Source organism: Eptatretus burgeri, chromosome 1, assembly GCF_056783735.1.
Source record: "Eptatretus burgeri isolate ZD-2024b chromosome 1, Ebu_testis_v1, whole genome shotgun sequence".
NCBI lineage: Eukaryota > Metazoa > Chordata > Myxini > Myxiniformes > Myxinidae > Eptatretus > Eptatretus burgeri.
In genome coordinates, this window is record NC_140961.1 from 132,057,671 (window position 1) to 132,077,429 (window position 19,759).

Genomic DNA, 19,759 nt, shown 5'->3' on the forward strand with positions numbered 1-19,759 from the left:
TGTCCTCAAAGACAGCAAGTTTCCTCTGTTTGGGAGGATTTTTAATTTTGTTCGACTGCCAGACAGGCACAGAGAAAAAAAGAAATATCTCTCTTCGCATGTGCGATCGGGACGAATTCTGAGCCAAGGGAAGGGAAAACGAAAACTTGTCTTCCAATTCATGTTTTGACCCAAATCTAACATTTGATTTGAATAAGTTGTTTCTCGATCATAAAATGATAGGACAGACAGACAGACAGACAGACAGACACGGACATGAACCAATTACTTAACCTCGCTTTTCACTTTGCTTGCACGGGGTTAAAACGCAGACAGCAACATCAAATCCACCACAAACCCAATGTTAGAAAGGCCAGCAGAAAACACTTCGACGAAGCGACTGATGAGTACAAGACTCGCGTGAGGATGCTTTGAGGTCATTACCTCGACTGAACCACTTATTACAAGACTGTATGGAGACAAAGATGCTCAAAGCAATCGTTCCACAAATATTATATGCAGCACGTGGCTACGGGTTGCATCATTGCTGGGTGCGCAGCTGTGCCACTGATGTGGTCAGTGCCCTCTGTAGGTTAGAGCAGGAGTTTGGAATTTGTCGATGGTGCTGGTGATGGCACACCTACTCTTCGTGAAGGACGTCATGCAATTTTTAACAGACAACTAATCGTGGCAAGCAGGCCAACCTGCTTAACGTCCATCCAAAGGACGACACACACATCGATGCCTCACCCCAAGCCTACGAGACACCAGGATGACAGTTTATAGCTGGGTCAGGATTTCAAGCCAGGAGAGAAAATTGAGAGTGCGCACGCGTGTACCTCTGGACAATCCTGCCAGACCATTGCAGATTCTACACAGAGGACTAAAGCCGTTTGAACACGCATCAGCCTTCAAGTAATGATGCATTTCTCATGTGTGGCCCCAGCCTTGGCACTGACAGCCACACATGGCCTGGCAGTGCTGTGATGGGATCTGCACAGCCGCACACCTTTGGGGCCAAGCGACACCACGACGGCAACTCATGGTCCTCAAACAACTACTGCAACTACTATTCCTCCTCCTCCCCCTCAGACTGCTTCCCCTCCTGCCCCTCCCACTAATACTACTACTTCTTCTCCTCCTCCCTGAGTACTACTTCTGCCCTTCCTCCTCCTCCTCCTCCTGCCCCTTCCCCTCCCCCTACTCTTCATTCATTTCCCTTGCTCGTTCTGTGGGGCATCTATCAGTACAGCATGTCATTCATTTAATCGTCGGTCACCACACTGCACCACAAGTCGAAATCTTGTATTTAAAAACACAACCATAACAAACACTGTTAAGAGTTACCATTAGCACCATTCACAGTTTATATTTTATTTTTACACCTCCATCACCCAATAATGAGAACACTAACATTCATAAACTAACCTACAATCGCTTTATTCATCCACAGGTGTCAGGGTCAAATGAAGAACAGAACAGTGATCACAGAAACCAATTGTGGGTGGGGGAACAAGCGGACAAGAATGTACAGATAGACCGTAGCACAAGAAAACAGGAGCTGCGGTGGGGTGAAGGAAGAAGGTCTCTGGGAGCGTAATAAAGTTTGGAGGTGAAAACGGGAGAGACCGTGAGGTCGCAGTGGGCAGCAGACCGATCTAAAATCCTGGAAAGAAGAGCACGAGACAACAGATACAGGGAAACAGTTCGACATGTGATAAGAGGCAGACCATTGAATGGGGGGGGGGGGGGGGGGGTTGTACAGCTTAAAGGTCCCCTGACAGGCAAAAAGTACTGAAATTTCATTTATATATGTCCTATAGGAGTTTTTCCTCGTGATTTCAGATCTGACAATGTTTTTTCACAATACTCGTTCTGTAAAATGTAAAATTAGAAAAACAAACCTCTTTGGGAACGCCCCTAAAAATTCTCCTGAAAGGGGCGTAACCCACATGACGTCAACTACAGGATGACGAAGGCTGCACGTAAATTACTCAGGTTGGTGGTCTACGTGATTCTATTGGCTTTGTGTGTGTTTCCACGTTTGATTGGTCGACTCAAACGCTTCGTTCATTTCTGCTTTGAAAAAAAATCGAACATTTGAAATTGAATAATGGATGGCATGGACTTTCATTTGTCTGGAAACGACAGTGAGTGCGAGAGAAATGAAGGATTTTGGGCTGAATCACATGGGGAATTGTCGGATAACGTAGTCATGGGAGGTGAAGTTCAGGCAGCTGGAAATTAAATACAGCCTTACCAGCTCAGGCCCGAAGCAGGACAAGTAGAGGAAAATGGCGATGAAATTCCCAGCGTCCATTATGATCGGGAGGACATCGAAGGAAGACTTGGCAATAACAACTGGTTAGACTAAATCCTATTCGTAATTCAAAAATGTAAATTCGACTTGCATACTGCTCGATATCAGAAATATTTTAGTGAGGTGACGTGAACAGCGCAGCGCAGCGGACATGTTGCTCTGTGGCGAATGAATCACAAACAAGGCCGGCGCGTGTCATCGGCCGGATCTCTCCGCGCATAAAACGAAGCAATCTCGCTGTCCGGATACGATGAAAACTTGTGTGCAGAACACACCTTGTGACACAATTGTCTCGAGTAGTCCGATAAATCTAACGTTCTGTTGCATTTTTATCTTGCCAAAACGAAGTTTTTGCAAGATATGTAAGTCAGCTTGTATGTTTTTATCTTGCCAAAACAAAGTTTTTGCAAGATATGTAAGTCAGCTTGTATGTTTTTATCTTGCCAAAACGAAGTTTTTGCAAGATATGCAAGTCAGCTTGTATGTTTTTTTTGTTTTTTTTTGTTTGTCTGTAATCACGTATAAAAAAATTCTGCAGAGCACAGTTATCATTGGAAATTTTTGTAACTTCGCATATCAGAGGCCTATGGAGGTCCCTTTCAGCGCATAAAATTTTGAAGGTCAAAGGTCAAGGTCACTTGTCGCAAATCAGGGGAGTCGACGAAACCCTTATTTTTTGAGTAATTTTGATCGGATCGTTTTCAAACTTCATGGGAATATAGTTCATGGTCTGGCGCTCAGCTTTTTTTTTTTTTTGTATACCTTGGTCGAGGCTCGTATGAGAGCTAACACACAACTCACAGCAAGGAGGCATGAGACAAGAGGGGCGGGAGTGGAAGGGACAAAACATTGGGGAACAGACACAGGTGAACTGTGGAAGGGAGAGGGATGGGGATGGGACGGGGAACATGGCGAGGGGAAGATGGACATTAAAGGGACTTTCAGGAAGGAAAGCAGGAGAATTGAAGGAAGTGGGCTTGGGTGGATTATCGGGGGTAGAAAAGATCGAGGATTTGGATGGGGGAAGATAAGAGGTGGTGGTGAACAGCTGTTTTGAAAGCCTGGAGGGAAGAATGGGAAAGAATAGAGTGAGGAAGTTTATTCCAAAGGCAGGAAAAAAGAGGAATGAAAGAGTGAAGATGAGCAGTGATTCGTGATTTTGGTAGTTTTACCAGAAGGGGGTTGTTGGCGGACCTTGAGCGCCCTGTGGAAATGTGGTTGGGACAAATCACAGAGAGAGCAGGGGGGCAAGGCTGGAGAGGAGTCGGTAGAAGACAGAAAGACCACCGACCAACCTGCGGTGATTGAGTGAGAGGCCCAAAGACTCAGCTTCATTGCGGGAGATGCCAATGATCTTAAAAGCCCTGGTTTCGACAGCGTGAAGTCGAGAAAGGTGGGAGGCAGGAGCACCAGCCCAGAGGGGAGAGCAGTACTCCATCAGGCTACGGACAAAAGCTTTGTAAGTGGTCAGGAGCTCAAGAGGGCCGAGGAAGGACTTTGCACGACGGAGGATTCCCAGTCGGCGACTGGCTTTTGAGGCAAGGTTGGAAATGTGACTTTCCCAGGAAAGGTCATGGCAGATAGTGAGACCCAGAAGCTTGAAAGAAAAGACTTCTTCCAGAGGATTGTTGAGAAAGTGGATGGGGGGGTTTTGTAAACGGTCCTTTCGAAGAGACATAGTGAGAGTGCGAGATTTGTCTGGATTGAAAGACATGTTCCACGTGTTGGACCAGTTTGTGATTTTATCCAGATCTGCAGTGAGCGAAGAAGCTGCTGCTTGCCGGTCTGAGGGATGACAGATGGTACGGCAGAGGGTGGAGTCATCGGCAAAGAGAAATAGAGGATTTTCCAGAGAGTCCGAGAGATCATTGATGAAAACCAGAAAAAGAACAGGGCCCAGAACGCTACCTTGAGGAACTCCAGCCTGCACAGGAAGAGGGGATGAAAGAACTCCATTTAGGGCCACACGTTGACTGCGACAGGAGAGGAAGTCTGCGAGCCATGAGTGGAGATGGCCTTGAATACCATGGGAAGAGAGTTTGGTGAGTAGGGCAGGGTGCCAGACTGTGTCAAAAGCACGTGATATGTCCAGGGATACGGCTCGGATTTCCTGTCTGGCATTGAGGACCTCCATCCATTGATGGGAGAGCAGTAGCAGCATATCTAGGGTAGAGTGACCTGGTCTGAAACCAAATTGATGATTGGAAATCAAGCCATTGGAGAAGAGGAAGGATTTCATGTCTGAAGCGATGATGGATTCCATAACCTTGCTGATGATTGGGAGAAGGCTGATTGGTCTATAGTTACAGGGATCTGTTTTTGCACCTTTTTTATGCAGGGCAGTGATGTTAGCAGATTTCCAGGCAGATGGCAGATGACCTTGGGAAAATGAGAGGGTGAATAGAACAGAGAGAGGGTGAGCAAGAGCAGAAGAGCAGGCTTTGAGGACACGTGGGCTGATGCCGTCTGGACCGGTTGCAGAATCTGACTCGAGGTTTGAAAGCAAGCTCTCCACCTTGTCAGGAGAAAAGGATACAGAGTCCAGGGACAGTTGGGTGCGACTGGGTAAAGTGGGTAGAGATAGTGATGGGTTTGGGACACAAGATTTAGCTGCAAACACCGAGTTTAGACATTCAGCTTTATCACGTGTGGAATCAGCAGTGCGGCCATTTGAGGTAAGGGAGGGGATGGAGGGGGAACATACACCAGAAGCTGATTAATTTTTCGTGGCGATTGGCCTTGACCTTCATGGTTAGCACCAAAGGTCAAACATATTTGACCCCAAGGTCAAATTTTCAAGTTTTAGGAACCATATCGTGGAGTACCTCAAATTGAACACCTCGATGAGTGCTTTCTCGATATGTCAACCTTGAGACATTATGACGTCATTTGGTGACGTTATGAGGCAAACGCATATTTTTCATGGTTACTCTGTAGAACGATTCTCATCGGAATCTCTCGTAGGCAGATATTCCTCAAGGAGTCGCTCCTGGTGGATAGCAGCTCTGTTCACCTCAGTGTGACCTGAAAGAAGTCACACGTGGTCACCTTTTGGCAAGATACGGGTCACCCTGCGGGTGACATTGGTTTGTTATTTATTATATTCCTACTGTCGTCATGTAGCACCAGTAGAAAACAATGAAAAAAAGAGAATAATAAATAAAAGCTACAGCACGTCAGATTTATCGGCCTAGTCGGATGAACGACGGATTTATCCGACGAGTCGGACGGACGACCGGTTTATCGGCCTAGTCGGATGGACGACGGATTTATCGGACTAGTCTAGACCAGTGTTTCTCAACCTGGGTTCCCCGGAACCATAGGGTTCCGCAAGAGGTCGCTTGGGGTTCCGCGAGAAACAGTAATAAATAAGCTAATGTATTTTTGAGTAGTTTTTGTTTGATTCAATATTCGTAATTTTACTATACACGTACGGCATATTGTTGGAAACTCCTTGGTTATTATAATAGAGGCTTCAACCTCTCATATTATAACAACCATAGGGAATGTATTTAACGATGTCTATATGGCGCCAGTGTGAAACCGCCCTCACTGGTTAGTGGACGTCCTGTACGCGGCCGATTCGTGTATCATCGAGTGAGTGACTCAAGTACGGGACGCATGCACGGTGTCCATCTATCTTCTCTGTGCTTCCTAGCGCGAAGTCTCTCTCAAGGTTAGTTCTTCTGTTTACCTTTATTGCTTCAGCTTTAAGTTTTGTTTATCAAGTTACATGAGGTGTGTTTTTTTTTTAATTTAAAAAAGTTGTTTTTTTTGTGAATTAAAACCTCGGCGTGAGGTCTCATAAACGAGTGGTATGTTTTTTTTTTTTCATTGCCAATAAATTTGACAAAAAGGGGGTCATTTTTTCCTTAAACCAGGTATCCGAAAAAAATATATTATATTTACCACGTGAACTACGATAAAAATATAAAAGAGCTAGATATTAATAATGGTATATAATAATTTTTATGCAGGGGTTCCCTGAGACATGAAAACGATTTCAAGGGTTCCACAAGGGTAAAAAGGTTGAGAAACGCTGGTCTAGACTCTAGAGATCTTGAGTCAATCCACTCTGTGAGAGTTTCTGTATGTGACGTCACGCTGCGATTCGCTGAAGTCAACTTTTTTTAGGGGCGGAGCATAGCAAGTTGTGAAAAGCACAATAAATGATCGAAATATTGCTCCAATTATCCCATTTTTGATTAAAAAAGAAAAACATGGGTGATTTCTTCACTAGGAAGGTCTAATTAATATATAAATAACCAGAAAGTTTTGCATGTCAGGGGACCTTTAAACGTAGGAAAGGCAGCAAGGTCGGGTTTTCTGAAAAAAAACATGTGGGAGATGGGGAGGGCAGGTGGGGGCAGGGAAGAGGGGGAGAAACTACACGATCACTGAATTGCCGACAGCGAGTTGACATTTTGATCACAATATCAACCGTATGGTTGGCAGCTCCAACTTGTTGTGTGTTTGTTCCTGATTTACCAAACATAGCCGATATCATTAACCTTACAACATGGTAAACAAAAAACATCTCACAACCACAACAATGGCATCCATTCACAGGTTATGCTTTTGGAGGAGCTGGGAAAGAGAAAAAGATTTATCAGCTGCATGAAAAATAGATAAATACTCGTCCATGTGGTTGGTACGCACGAGCCAGACTTCCTGCAAGAGAGGTGAGAAAGAGGACATCACTCCATGCCACTCACCAGAGAGGTGCGCCCTCTGCGGAGACGATACACCCATGGAGGTGGCTCCACCAAAGGGGGCCATGTTTGAGCTGAAGTTGAAGTCGGGAATGGTGGTCGCAGAACGCTGTCCTACGAGTGACTGCTGAACCGTGGGATCAGGCCCGTAGCGGTTCCCGCCGGAGGTGCCCCCAACAGACCCCTGGCCCAGGACCCCTGCCCGTTCATCGTTCTGGTACTTCAATGCAGGAGAATCCTTCTGCTTGCTCTTCACACAACCCATCAGGGATTCTGCACAAACCGAAGCAAATTATCGTTCAAGTCAAAAATGGACACGGTCACCACTTACGCGTTCCAAATATCAGAGGTTCGACCTCATTGGCAAAATAAGGAGCACCTGCTCAATTTTTACATTGTTTTGCGGGTTATGGACAGACACGCATTTTGAATGCAGAAAACCTTCTCTCTGGCAAAGTAAAGGCCATCCAAGACTAAAGTTTCGTCGATCTGCTCTAAACCGTGTGAACACAATCATGATGTGACGAGCAAATCTAACGCTCCCAACCAGTGGGTCAGATGGAGACGACCGAGATGACCAATCGGCTCCATTCACATTTGGAGACGCACACGAGCCCCATCAAAACAGTCGGTGATAAGAAACAAGACCGTTTAATTTGACACCGAAGGAAAAACAGAAACCATGAGAAGAAGGCAAGAATGCTTACAAAGATGACTGTAGCCAAAAAAATGAGGCATTCGCTTCCATCAGAGGAACCCATGCAAATGGACACCAATCGGGAGGGTGTTTGCAATCAATTTTATTCCTGCGTTTCATAACAACATGGATTTTACATCATCTTCGAGAGTGCATTATCGGTGTCTAGGGTTCTTCGTACTTTTGAAACCGGTGAAGGGCGAATAACGGACACGGCGACGGAGTCGTCAGTCATGGCGCTGAACATTTGTTTGACGTCGTGTTCCCGTCACCAATTTCAAGCATGGCTGCAACTCTCCAATTTTTATGCATCATTTGTAAATGAGAAGTTGACGTCTTGATAATAATATAATTGATATATAATGGAGGGAAAGTATGCTGGGTGTGCGCTGCGGCTCGCCACGTCGCCACAGGGCGAATCCCCCTTACCTGTGGCTAATATTTTAAACCACCCATTAGTCACTGTGGCTAATCCATGTTTTAGTGAGTTTTTTTTTTTTACCAGTTTTAGACGAATTTTGGGTGATTTTAGCACGGAATTCAACCTTCGTTGAGACGGCCAAGACAGCCACCATTTTGTATGTTTTGATTACGGGAATCACGCGTGATTTCGTACAAGCTTATATATACTAACGTTAGTAGTTTTAAACTACTTTCTAGAAAAAAAAAAAAAAAAAAAAAATCGACCGAAATTACGCATGATTCCCATGATTCTCGTCTCAAAAATTTTATTTTTATTTTTTTGAAAAAAATTTTTCCCCCCCCCCGGAATGATTCGGCGCTACTCAGCACGATATGCTTCGTTGGGTCAGTGGTTGCCAGGTGAGTTTTGACACAATCAGTAGTAGTACCTGTAGTAGGACGAGTTTGCTTGGATGAGAGAGTTTGTTTGGATGGATGAGTGAAGTTGATGGGTGAGATTGGTTTTATGAGAGAGTTTGATGTGTGACTTTGGTTGGAAGTGTGAGTTTGATGTGTGAGATTGGGTGGATGAGTGAAGTTGTTGAGTGAGATTGGTTGGATGAGTGAGCTTGACTGGCATGAGGTTGGTCCAATCCTGGTCCACAACCACCCCCATCCCCCATTTCCACCTACTAAAGGCACTACGACCATACACATACACACACACACACACACACACACACACACACACACACACACACACACACACACACACACACACACACACACACACACACACACACACACACACACACACACACACACAATCACCACCTCCTCTGATGGTCGTTCATTCAACCAATCTCACACGTCAAACTCACTCATCCAACCAATCTGAACAATCCAACCTCACATATCAAACTCACACATCCACCTTAAAATTAACTTATTATTTCATATTGCTAAAAAAAAAAACTTTTGAATAAAATATGTGGCTATTTCCTTTCTCCTGTGGCTATCATTCTAAACCTGGATTAGCCACAGTGGCTATTTCCTTTTGAAAGCCAGAGCACACCCAGGTATGGATGCTGTACGTTTCACCTACTCCTTCGAGAGGACTTGACCAAGGAAACGAAACTCTCAGCGATTACTCGGGACACCCTGAAGGTGCGTTTCCTGAAGTTTTGTTTGATTCCGTCAAGTTTTGAAGATTTTTTTGCTTTTGCTCATCTCAGCATTTTCTTCCTTTGGGTTGGGAGGTATTTGGGGGTGGGGTGGGGGTGGAGAGGGGGGCAGGTGGATTCGAATAATCCAAGCTATATGACCATGATGTACAATAAGCAGTGCACTACAGTACATGTTTATGCTTCATGTAAGCAACCTTGGTTATAGGAACAAAATAATGATGACAGTAGCTGGGTTGCTTGCGCAAAAGGCTTCCAGATTAAACCTGAGTTGCACTTTTTCCGAAGGATAAACGGGCGTCACAAATCATGATGTCACTTATGAAGTGTTCAAGATGAAGCTTAAAACAGTCATGAATCACGAAGATCAAGGATTAACACCAGGGCACTTATAAAGAATCATGTTCACCTGAAGGGTGGTAGGATAGCCGATGGGTACGCACACCACCTCCTGAGCTATACAACCTGGGCTTGAATCCCGACACGGCTACAAACCATCATCCTGGTACTTCGCAGGCAGGGCTGCCCCTCGGATGCACATTAAATCGGGTGTCATGTCTGTCGGCATGAGTTTGTGGATGCTCAAGATCCCAAGGTGTCCTTCACAAAGTGGAGGAGAGTCATCACCAACACCCTGAATAAATTACCAATTCCTGTTCTAACCTACAGGGAACACAGCAATTTGCTGCAGAAATGACGAACAGCTACGTGCAGTACCCGAACGGAATGGAACGCAACGCAACGTGCCCAAGGCACAGGCCGAGGAAATAAATTCTTCACTGACAATCCGGTTCCTGTACACTGGGCGACGTGCAACTAAACACGTTATACAAGTTAATGGCCAGCCCCATCAGCAGTGCCTTCATTACCAACCAGCTGAACTCCCACCAGAATTGCCCGGGGAAATTCAATGAAATATGTATTTAAATAGTTCCTGCACGACAATCGCAAAACACATAATTACTCGATCAATCCAAGGAAAAACCCAGGCAGTGTACAAGCAACACTCACTGAAGGCCTGAACAAGGAGGTGTTATAATAAACCAGCACAAAGCAATCTTCTTGACAACAAGCACACATCTAAACACGATAAATTAAATTTGAGTTGCTGACGACAAATCACGACAACCACCACAGACGATCTTCACAATATACACGACACGATTTCAACAACGATTTCAACCATGTACAAAGACAATATAAGCTTCCGGCAGTCTCACTATAAAAGAAAAGCCTTCGGTATGAGCGGTGATTAAACATACACAGGTCAAAAAGGAAAATGATTTTTAAAAAAACAACATCAATTATCCCAGCAACAACTACGACGGCACACGGTAGAATGCATACCTCCGTCAGGCCGAACAGTTTATGTTTTGTATCCCACCGATAGGCCGGATCTGGATCCGGACCTCCAAAATCTAACAAGCTTGTTCTTTTCATCTCACCAACTCATCCACCAAGTTTTGTCACAATCCTTCCCCAACTTTTTGAGATATCGTTTTTGGCCCCGATCACTCCATGGTGAAGAATCACTTGAAAAAAATTCGAGTATCCGGAAACAGATAGTCACCAAAAATCTCATCATTTCATCCTCGTCGCACAAACAAGCTGTCCACCAAGTTTTGTCCGAACACGTCCATAAGAGAGAGAGACAGAAAGACAGACGGATGAGGGGTGAAAACATCAACTCCGTCCCACCTTCAGTGGTGGAGGAAGCAATAGACGCGTGGCCACGATGGCTTTGAAGCCTGAATAATTAATTAATTAATGGATAACTCAAAAGAAGCATGTGACATGACGTTGTTGGAACAACGAGATTAATATGCATGAACCTGCCTGTTAATGTTCTTGGCTCTCGACTCATGATGTGAGTGAACCAAGGAACAAATCTCTCAAACCACCTTTATCCATAGTCTACTAGTTTTTTGTTGTTTTTTTTTTAATACAAAGTTGAAGCTCGTGAAAGAGCTCAAACAATGAACGGATCAGGATGCAACAGGACAAAAGCAACAGTAGCAAGAGGGGGGGGGGGGGAAACAGCAGAGTTGAGAGACAAAATATTGGGTGACTTGACAAACAATGGGTGTGGGAAGGAATGAGGGGTAGGGGAAGATGCGAGATAGATATGCAAAAAAAACATATGTGTACAAGGGTGTACAAGATGGATAGAGAAAACTCTAGGGAAGGAAAAACTGAAAATTTGGAAGGAGGTGGGCTTCAAGGTGAGGGAGGAGGCATGGACGGTGGTCGAAAAGACCATGGATTTGGATTGGGGATTATATGAGATGGCGGTGAACAGCCGTCTTGAAGACTTGGAGGGATGACCTGAGATTGAAGAGAATGTGGGAGTTGGTTCTACAGGTGGGAGAAAGAGGAGCGAACAAGTGGAGGTGAACAGTGATCCGGGATTTAGATAGTTCAACCGGAAGGGGGTTGACGGCAGACCTTGTGCACCCCGCAGTAACCTGGGTGGACAAAGCACCGAAAGAGCAGAGGGTGCAAGACCAGAAAGGAAAGGCGACCTGTCGGCGATGGGGAAGTGATAGGCACATAGACGTGGCTTCAGCGCTCAGCTTTGAACGCTTCATCCAATATTGCAATCAGTGATGATTAACGCGTTTTATGCATCTTTTCAAGTACATTAAACATTGCCACGGACAGACCGTATTTGAAAAGGCAAAAGGCTATTCCAAGACTCGTTACACGCATGCTGAAGACTTCTGTGTAGGGATGGGGATGGGGTCTCTGCCTCTCTGTAGAACCGGTAGTGAACGGCCAGCAAGAAGCAATAAAATTCTCAAGTCGCGGAATACTCACTGCATTCCCGGCACTATATTTAAAAAGTCATTCTGGATGTGGGCCCTTCAGCAACACTACCTGGGCCTTCGCCAGGAACTGCTTCCTGCAAAACAGTTCACAACAAGCACCGGCTTGGAATCGGTTCAACTGTAAGTTCGACCCGCACGGTTCAAAGGGACATGCCCGGTGGAGATTTTGAAGCCGGTACGAAGCAACAAGGTCTAAGAACGATGGGTACTGCCAATAAGCCTTCTGGCTATCAAAGTGCGAGGAGCGTCGTCATCATGGAAGTCTGCCCAAGCTGCAGTCGCGCCAGCCTCGTTACAAATCGAGAAACGTGTCCCAACAAAGATCACGGTACCGAGCACAGTTCTCAGAACGTACAATGCACCCTGTCCATGCATCCGTGCACATTGGTCGCTTAATCTCCTGCATTACAAGACAAGACATGCTGCTCACGAGTGGGGGAGGCCCACTGCCAAGAAGTGGTAGAAGTGGTCTCGGGGTTATTCAATGAATGCGGCGGACAATGAAAAGACACAGCTCGACAGAAACAACCGAGCAAACTACTTCCGAAGCAACGAGCAGTTTAGACTCAAATCCACTCGGGCAGAACGAAGGCAGCTTCCCGGCCAACCTACGAGCTCAACTACCGGCAGCGTCATTGCTCGCCGTTGTTTGGAAATATAAGTAACGAAAGATAGTGAGCCCAAACAAAGCATCAGCCCTGCTCCTCCAATGAAATCAGAATGCCAAGCATCTGTTTATGATCAATGGTGGGACAGATATAATTAAAACATTCATAATTATTCTCAAAACACAAGCCATCCACGGGAACACTGCAGAAAATGCTCACACTGTGAAAAGCATTTAAAAATCTCAAGTCGGGTTCCTCACCTCTGAATTATCGGCCACACCCGCTGGTGTGGTTCTGAAAAGTGTGGTTCGGATGATTTGCCTCGTGGCGTCTTTCTCAAGCGAGTTTGGGGCGATGTTGGGATCACAGAGTGCACGAGTACAAACGGCCTTTTCACCCGTCGAGCAGGACGCGTGGTGTGCAAGCTTGAAATACCGCACGCGGATTGGGCTCGTGGGGTAATCCTTGCAAGGAAATTCATACACACATGGCGACATTGCAAGTCACGAGCTCACAATGGGGAATATCCACACACGCTGAAGGAATGTGCAACAGGAGAAGTCGGTAATGCAGCTTAACAGAATGTGACGACTGAAAAGACAACCACCAGCACCACACTCAATTCCATCTTGTTGTGAGGTCTGCGGAGGAGGTAGATTGGTAAAAGTCTTCCACGAGGTGGCTGGCCAGGCCTGGCATTCTCCTGTAAAGGTGAAAGGAACTTGCAATTTGTTCAGGGTGCCGGCGATAACTCGCCCACTTTTTGCAAAAGACACCGCAGGACCATTAAGATCCACAGACTAATACCAGCAGAAGGGACAACGAGATTAATATGCATCCGGGGGACGATAAACTTTGTAATGCAACGCCCTGCATGTGAAGCTCGGTCGGGAATAGAATCCCGACTAGAGAGCTCAGAGGCAAGTCCGTACCTCTGCACAGTGCACAGCCCCTTCGGGTGACGACGACGACGACGACGACGATGGCGACGGCAGCCGCCGCGTTGCGGAGCTCACTAAGGGTGTCTATGAAAAGTGTTCGATTACCCATCACCGCCCCCAAAAGCTTGGCCATGCTGTGGAGCTCAGCACGAATATCTGTGAAAAATGCGACACATTACACGTGGCTGCTCCCGAAAGCTAGCTCGTGCTGTGGAGGTGATGGTGACGACATACCCCAACCTGTTAATGAATCGTTCAAACCTCTTGGACTTCATAACATTTGTCATCATATACTTGTGTTCATTCTTATCAAGTTGAACCTTCACTTTGCAATGGCAGAGCACATTTATCAATACATTCTCAATTGCCCGGTGTTTCAACAACAGCCGTGAAAATTGCATCAATGTTTCTATCGATTAATTTCACAAACAGAATAATTTCCGGTGGAGAACGACGTGTACCATTTTTAAAATACGTGAAGATATTGCTTTCCATAGCACAACTTCTCGTGGATTTGGGGGGCGGGGGGGGCATGTATGCAAGAATAGGAAATAAAGACAATAAGAAATGACCTTTCATGCCAAACCTTATAAAAAGCAAGTCATTTAAATACAACACTAAAGAGTGATGTATGTATATATACATATATATATATATATATATATATATATATATATATATATATATATATATATATATATATATATATATATATATATATATATATATATATACATACATACATATATATTACACGCACGCACACACGCACGCACGCACACACGAAAGGGAATCGGACACGGAAACAAAGCAATAAACCAGAATGGCACTCAGTGGAGAACAAACCTCCACCAGGCTGAACAGTTTATGTTTTGGACACCAGATAGGCTGGATCTGCATCCAGACCTAAACCAAACTCCAATCCCCTTGTTCTCGTCACCGAACCATCTCATCCACCTAGTTTTGTCATCATTCGGCCATACCTTTTTTGAGATATCATGCCATATATCCTTTTTGGCCCAATCACGTAATGGTGAAGAACCACTTAAAAAAATAAATAAATAAATAAATTTCTCGGATCTGTATGTTCAAGAAAAATCAAATCAATTCGTCCTGGTCACTCACTCAACCTGTCCACCAATTTTATTTTATTTTTGTACACATTGTCGATGCTCGTATGAGAGCTAACACACAATGCACAACAGGGGGGGGGAGGGGGCAGGAGAGGGAAGGACAAAACAGTGCGGAACAGAGACATTAGATCTGGAAGTGAGAGGGATGGGGCGGGGAACACAGGGTATACAAGATGGACACGACAGGGAACTTTCGGGAAGGAAAGCAGGCAATTTGAATTAGGTGGGTTTGGGAAGGATTGGTGGGCTAAGAAAAGATCGAGGTTTTGGATGGGGGAAGATAAGAGGTGGTGGTGAACAGCTGTTTTGAAGGCCTGGAGGGAAGAATGGGATTGAAGAGAGTGAGGGAGTTTATTCCAAAGGCGGAAAAAAAGAGGAATGAAAGAGTGAAGGTGAACAGTGATTTGTGATTTTGGTAGTTTTACCAGAAGGGGGTTGTTGGCGGACCTTGAGCGCCTTGCGGAAATATGGTGGGGACAAATCGCAGACAGAGCAGGGAGGGAGGGGGGCGAGACCAGAGAGGAGACGGTAGAAGACAAAGACCACCGACGTGCCTGCGGTGAGCGAGTGAGAGGCCCAAAGACTCAGCCTCATCGCAGGAGATACGAATGATCCAAAATTCCTTGGTTTCCACAGAGTGAGGCCAAGAAAGGTGAGAGGCAGGAGCACCAGCACAGAGTGGAGAGCAGTACTCCATCAGGCTGGGGACGAAAGCTTTGTGTGTGGTCAGAGGCTCAGGTGGGTCGAGTAAGGACTTTGCACGATGGATGTTGCCCAGTCGGCGACTGGCTTTGGAGGCCAGCTTGGAAATGTGGCTTTCCCAGGAGAGATCATGGCAGATAGTGCGACCCAGAAGCTTGAATGAAACGACTTCAAGAGGATTGTTGAGAAAGTAGATGGGGGGGTTCTCCGACTCTGAAGTTTTGTCCCAACCCATGTCCCCACCCATTTTTGAGATGTCGCGCAATGTATCGTTTTTGGCCCTATCGCTCAATGATGAAGGATCATTGAAAATTATAATACTGTATCCGTTTCCATATTTTCCCCAAAATCTAATCAATTCGTCCTTGCCACACACCCAACCTGTCCAATAAACTTTGTCCAAATCCATTCTTAACATTTTGAGCTATCCTGCTCACAGCCAAACAGGGGTGAAAACAGACAAACCTCCGCTACCCTTTTGGTAGCGGAGGTAGCAAGGATAAATGACAAGTGTATTGTTTGTATTATCTGGAACACGCAGCATGGATGAGCTATCGGGAGCAGCCATTGATAATCTGTACCATTTTCATCAATATTCGTAGTGAGCTCCACAGCACGGACAAGCTTTTCTGAAGAGAAGAGAGAGGAGATGGAGAGGAAGGAGAAGAGAGAGAGGAGATGGAGAGGAAGGAGAAGAGAGAGAGGAGATGGAGAGGAAGGAGAAGAGAGAGAGGAGATGGAGAGGAAGGAGAAGAGAGAGAGAGAGAGAGGAGATGGAGAGGAAGGAGAAGAGAGAGAGAGAGGAGATGGAGAGGAAGGAGAAGAGAGAGAGGGGAGATGGAGAGGAAGGAGAAGAGAGAGAGGGGAGATGGAGAGGAAGGAGAAGAGAGAGAGGGGAGAGGGAGAGGAAGGAGAAGAGAAGAGAGAGAGGGGAGATGGAGAGGAAGGAGAAGAGAGAGAGGGGAGATGGAGAGGAAGGAGAAGAGAGAGAGGGGAGATGGAGAGGAAGGAGAAGAGAGAGAGGAGTTGGATGGGAAGGAGAAGAGAGAGAGGAGATGGAGGGGAGGGAGAAGAGAGAGAGGGGAGATGGAGAGGAAGGAGAAGAGAGAGAGGAGATGGAGGGGAAGGAGAAGAGAGAGAGGAGATGGAGGGGAAGGAGAAGAGAGAGAGGAGATGGAGGGGAAGGAGAAGAGAGAGAGGAGATGGAGGGGAAGGAGAAGAGAAGAGATGGAGGGGAAAGAGAAGAGAAGAGAAGAGAAGAGAAGAGAAGAGAAGAGAAGAGAAGAGAAGAGAAGAGAAGAGAAGAGAAGAGAAGAGAAGAGAAGAGAAGAGAAGAGAAGAGAGAGAGAGAGGAAGGAGAAGAGAGAGAGAGAGAGGAAGGAGAAGAGAGAGAGAGAGAGGAGAGGAGAGAGAGAGAGAGAGAGGAGAAAGAGAGAGAGAGAGAGGAAGGAGAAGAGAGAGAGAGAGAGGAAGGAGAAGAGAGAGAGAGAGAGAGGAAGGAGAAGAGAGAGAGATGGAGAGGAAGGAGAAGAGAGAGAGAGAGAGAGGAAGGAGAAGAGAGAGAGAGAGAGGAAGGAGAAGAGAGAGAGAGAGGAAGGAGAAGAGAGAGAGAGAGGAAGGAGAAGAGAGAGAGAGAGGAAGGAGAAGAGAGAGAGAGAGGAAGGAGAAGAGAGAGAGAGAGAGAGGAAGGAGAAGAGAGATAGAGAGGAAGGAGAAGAGAGAGAGAGGAAGGAGAAGAGAGAGAGAGAAAGAGAGAGAGAGAAAGAGAGAAAGAGAGAAAGAGAGAGAGAGAGAGAGAGAGAGAGAGAGAGAGAGAGAGAGAGAGAGAGAGAGAGAGAGGAGAGAGAGAGAGAGAGAGAGGAAGGAGAAGAGAGAGAGAGAGAGAGAGAGAGAGAGAGAGAGAGAGAGAGAGAGAGAGAGAGAGAGAGAGAGAGAGAGAGAGGAAGGAGAAGAGAGAGAGAGAGGAAGGAGAAGAGAGAGAGAGAGAGAGGAAGGAGAGAGAGAGAGAGAGAGAGAGGAAGGAGAAGAGAGAGAGAGAGAGAGGAAGGAGAAGAGAGAGAGAGAGAGGAAGGAGAAGAGAGATGGAGAGGAAGGAGAAGAGAGAGAGAGAGGAAGGAGAAGAGAGAGAGAGAGGAAGGAGAAGAGAGAGAGAGAGGAAGGAGAAGAGAGAGAGAGAGGAAGGAGAAGAGAGAGAGAGAGGAAGGAGAAGAGAGAGAGAGAGGAAGGAGAAGAGAGAGAGAGAGGAAGGAGAAGAGAGAGAGAGAGGAAGGAGAAGAGAGAGAGAGAGGAAGGAGAAGAGAGAGAGAGAGGAAGGAGAAGAGAGAGAGAGAGGAAGGAGAAGAGAGAGAGAGAGGAAGGAGAAGAGAGAGAGAGAGGAAGGAGAAGAGAGAGAGAGAGGAAGGAGAAGAGAGAGAGAGAGGAAGGAGAAGAGAGAGAGAGAGGAAGGAGAAGAGAGAGAGAGAGGAAGGAGAAGAGAGAGAGAGAGAGAAGGAGAAGAGAGAGAGAGAGGAAGGAGAAGAGAGATGGAGAGGAAGGAGAAGAGAGATGGAGAGGAAGGAGAAGAGAGAGAGAGGAAGGAGAAGAGAGAGAGAGAGGAAGGAGAAGAGAGAGAGAGAGAGGAAGGAGAAGAGAGAGAGAGAGGAAGGAGAAGAGAGAGAGAGAGGAAGGAGAAGAGAGAGAGAGAGAGGAAGGAGAAGAGAGAGAGAGAGGAAGGAGAAGAGAGAGAGAGAGGAAGGAGAAGAGAGAGAGAGAGGAAGGAGAAGAGAGAGAGAGAGGAAGGAGAAGAGAGAGAGAGGAAGGAGAAGAGAGAGAGGAGAGGAGAGAGAGAGAGAGAGAGAGGAAGAGAGGGAGAGAGGGAGAGAGGGAGAGAGGGAGAGAGGGAGAGAGGGAGAGAGGGAGAGAGGGAGAGAGAGAGAGAGAGAGAGAGGGAGAGAGGGAGAGAGGGAGAGAGGGAGAGAGGGAGAGAGGGAGAGAGAGGGAGAGAGAGGGAGAGAGAGGGAGAGAGAGGGAGAGAGATGGAGAGAGAGGGAGAGAGACAGAGACAGAGAGAGAGGAGATGGAGAGGAAGGAGAAGAGAGAGAGAGGAGATGGAGAGGAAGGAGAAGAGAGAGAGAGAGAGGAGATGGAGAGGAAGGAGAAAAAAGTCATTCCGTGTCATTTCAGCCGGGGGTTGCGGTGACCACTTAGATTTTTCTGAAAAAATTCTCAAAGCTTCCTTAACATATATCACGAAGGTTTGCCAAGTTTTAGCTCAAAATTCCAAGTAGTGTCCAAGATATGGCCCAACAAACACCCTCGGGGTGTTTCAATTCTGGCAGTCGTGAGTTGCACATTTGTATCTGAAGCATTTTTGGAGGGCTCTAAATTCCAGAGTTTTACAAACAGAGTTCTAAAAATTCACACAAATGGTGACTATTCGTGAGCCTTGCAGAATCTGACATCAAAAATGTTCTACTTAAAATACTTTTTAAGACAAGTACTCTCAAAAGTAGTGATTTGTAACATGCAGTCAAAAAAAATTGAGTTTTCAAATTGCTGCCAACAGTCAGTTTATTCATCATGAAAAATTTTGTTGCCCGATTTACATAATCTAGTAACTGGATCATTTACACAAGAATACTGAAACCTGTTGGAGCAAAATCTTGGGTGCTATAGGTGTCTGAACTTTGCTCCAGACTTAACGACACTGAAATTTACCCCGGTTTTACCCCATGTTCACCATGTTGACAGTTACACAGCTCTTTTAAATTTTTTCACTTAAAGACACATACATAGGCAAACTCTGGTAGAAAATTCAAGAGTTGTTCTCAATCCCTTCTATTTTTAAAAAGGCCTACTATTTAAAAAAAAAAAACATGTTCCATAAAAAGATGTAGAATAAAAGCAATAGGTGTGCTTTTGAAGTGGAAGCCATGTCAAACATTCATAAGTTGGCACCACAATGATCAAATTATTGTGTTTTTTGGTCAGAACAAGTATGTGGTTACCTTAATTTGGCTAACATTTAAAAAAAAGGATATTTTAGTTTAAGGCTGCCAACAATCTCAACTACAAATTAAGACACATTATATTATGTGATCATAATAATCACCATTATAAATATTCATTTGCATATCAAATTGTTTATATACTTAATGTACATTGTACGGAAGTCTACATCCATTTGTAAATGTAGGTACAATATCTGATTCAACTTTTTTTCATAATTTCATATCAAATTGTTTGGACAAATGTACTTGGATCCATTGTACAAA

The 19,759-nt window shown here is 45.5% G+C and overlaps 1 protein-coding gene across 5 annotated transcripts in view; it reads right to left on the bottom strand.

Annotated features, from left to right (window-relative positions):
- The window catches only part of LOC147035436 (tyrosine-protein kinase Fyn-like), a 78,575-nt gene that overhangs the window by 49,948 nt on the left and 8,868 nt on the right, over nt 1–19,759 (bottom strand). For 2 of the 5 annotated variants that reach the window (XM_085898234.1, XM_085898226.1), the window contains one exon: nt 7,015–7,284. In XM_085898234.1, the coding sequence (XP_085754360.1) occupies nt 7,015–7,276 (262 nt within the window). In that variant the 5' untranslated portion in view covers nt 7,277–7,284. Of the gene's footprint in view, nt 1–7,014; nt 7,285–9,215; nt 9,235–12,111; nt 12,131–12,990; nt 13,195–19,759 lie in introns of those variants that run through there. The other 3 variants (XM_085898243.1, XM_085898252.1, XM_085898258.1) reach the window with 3 other exon arrangements.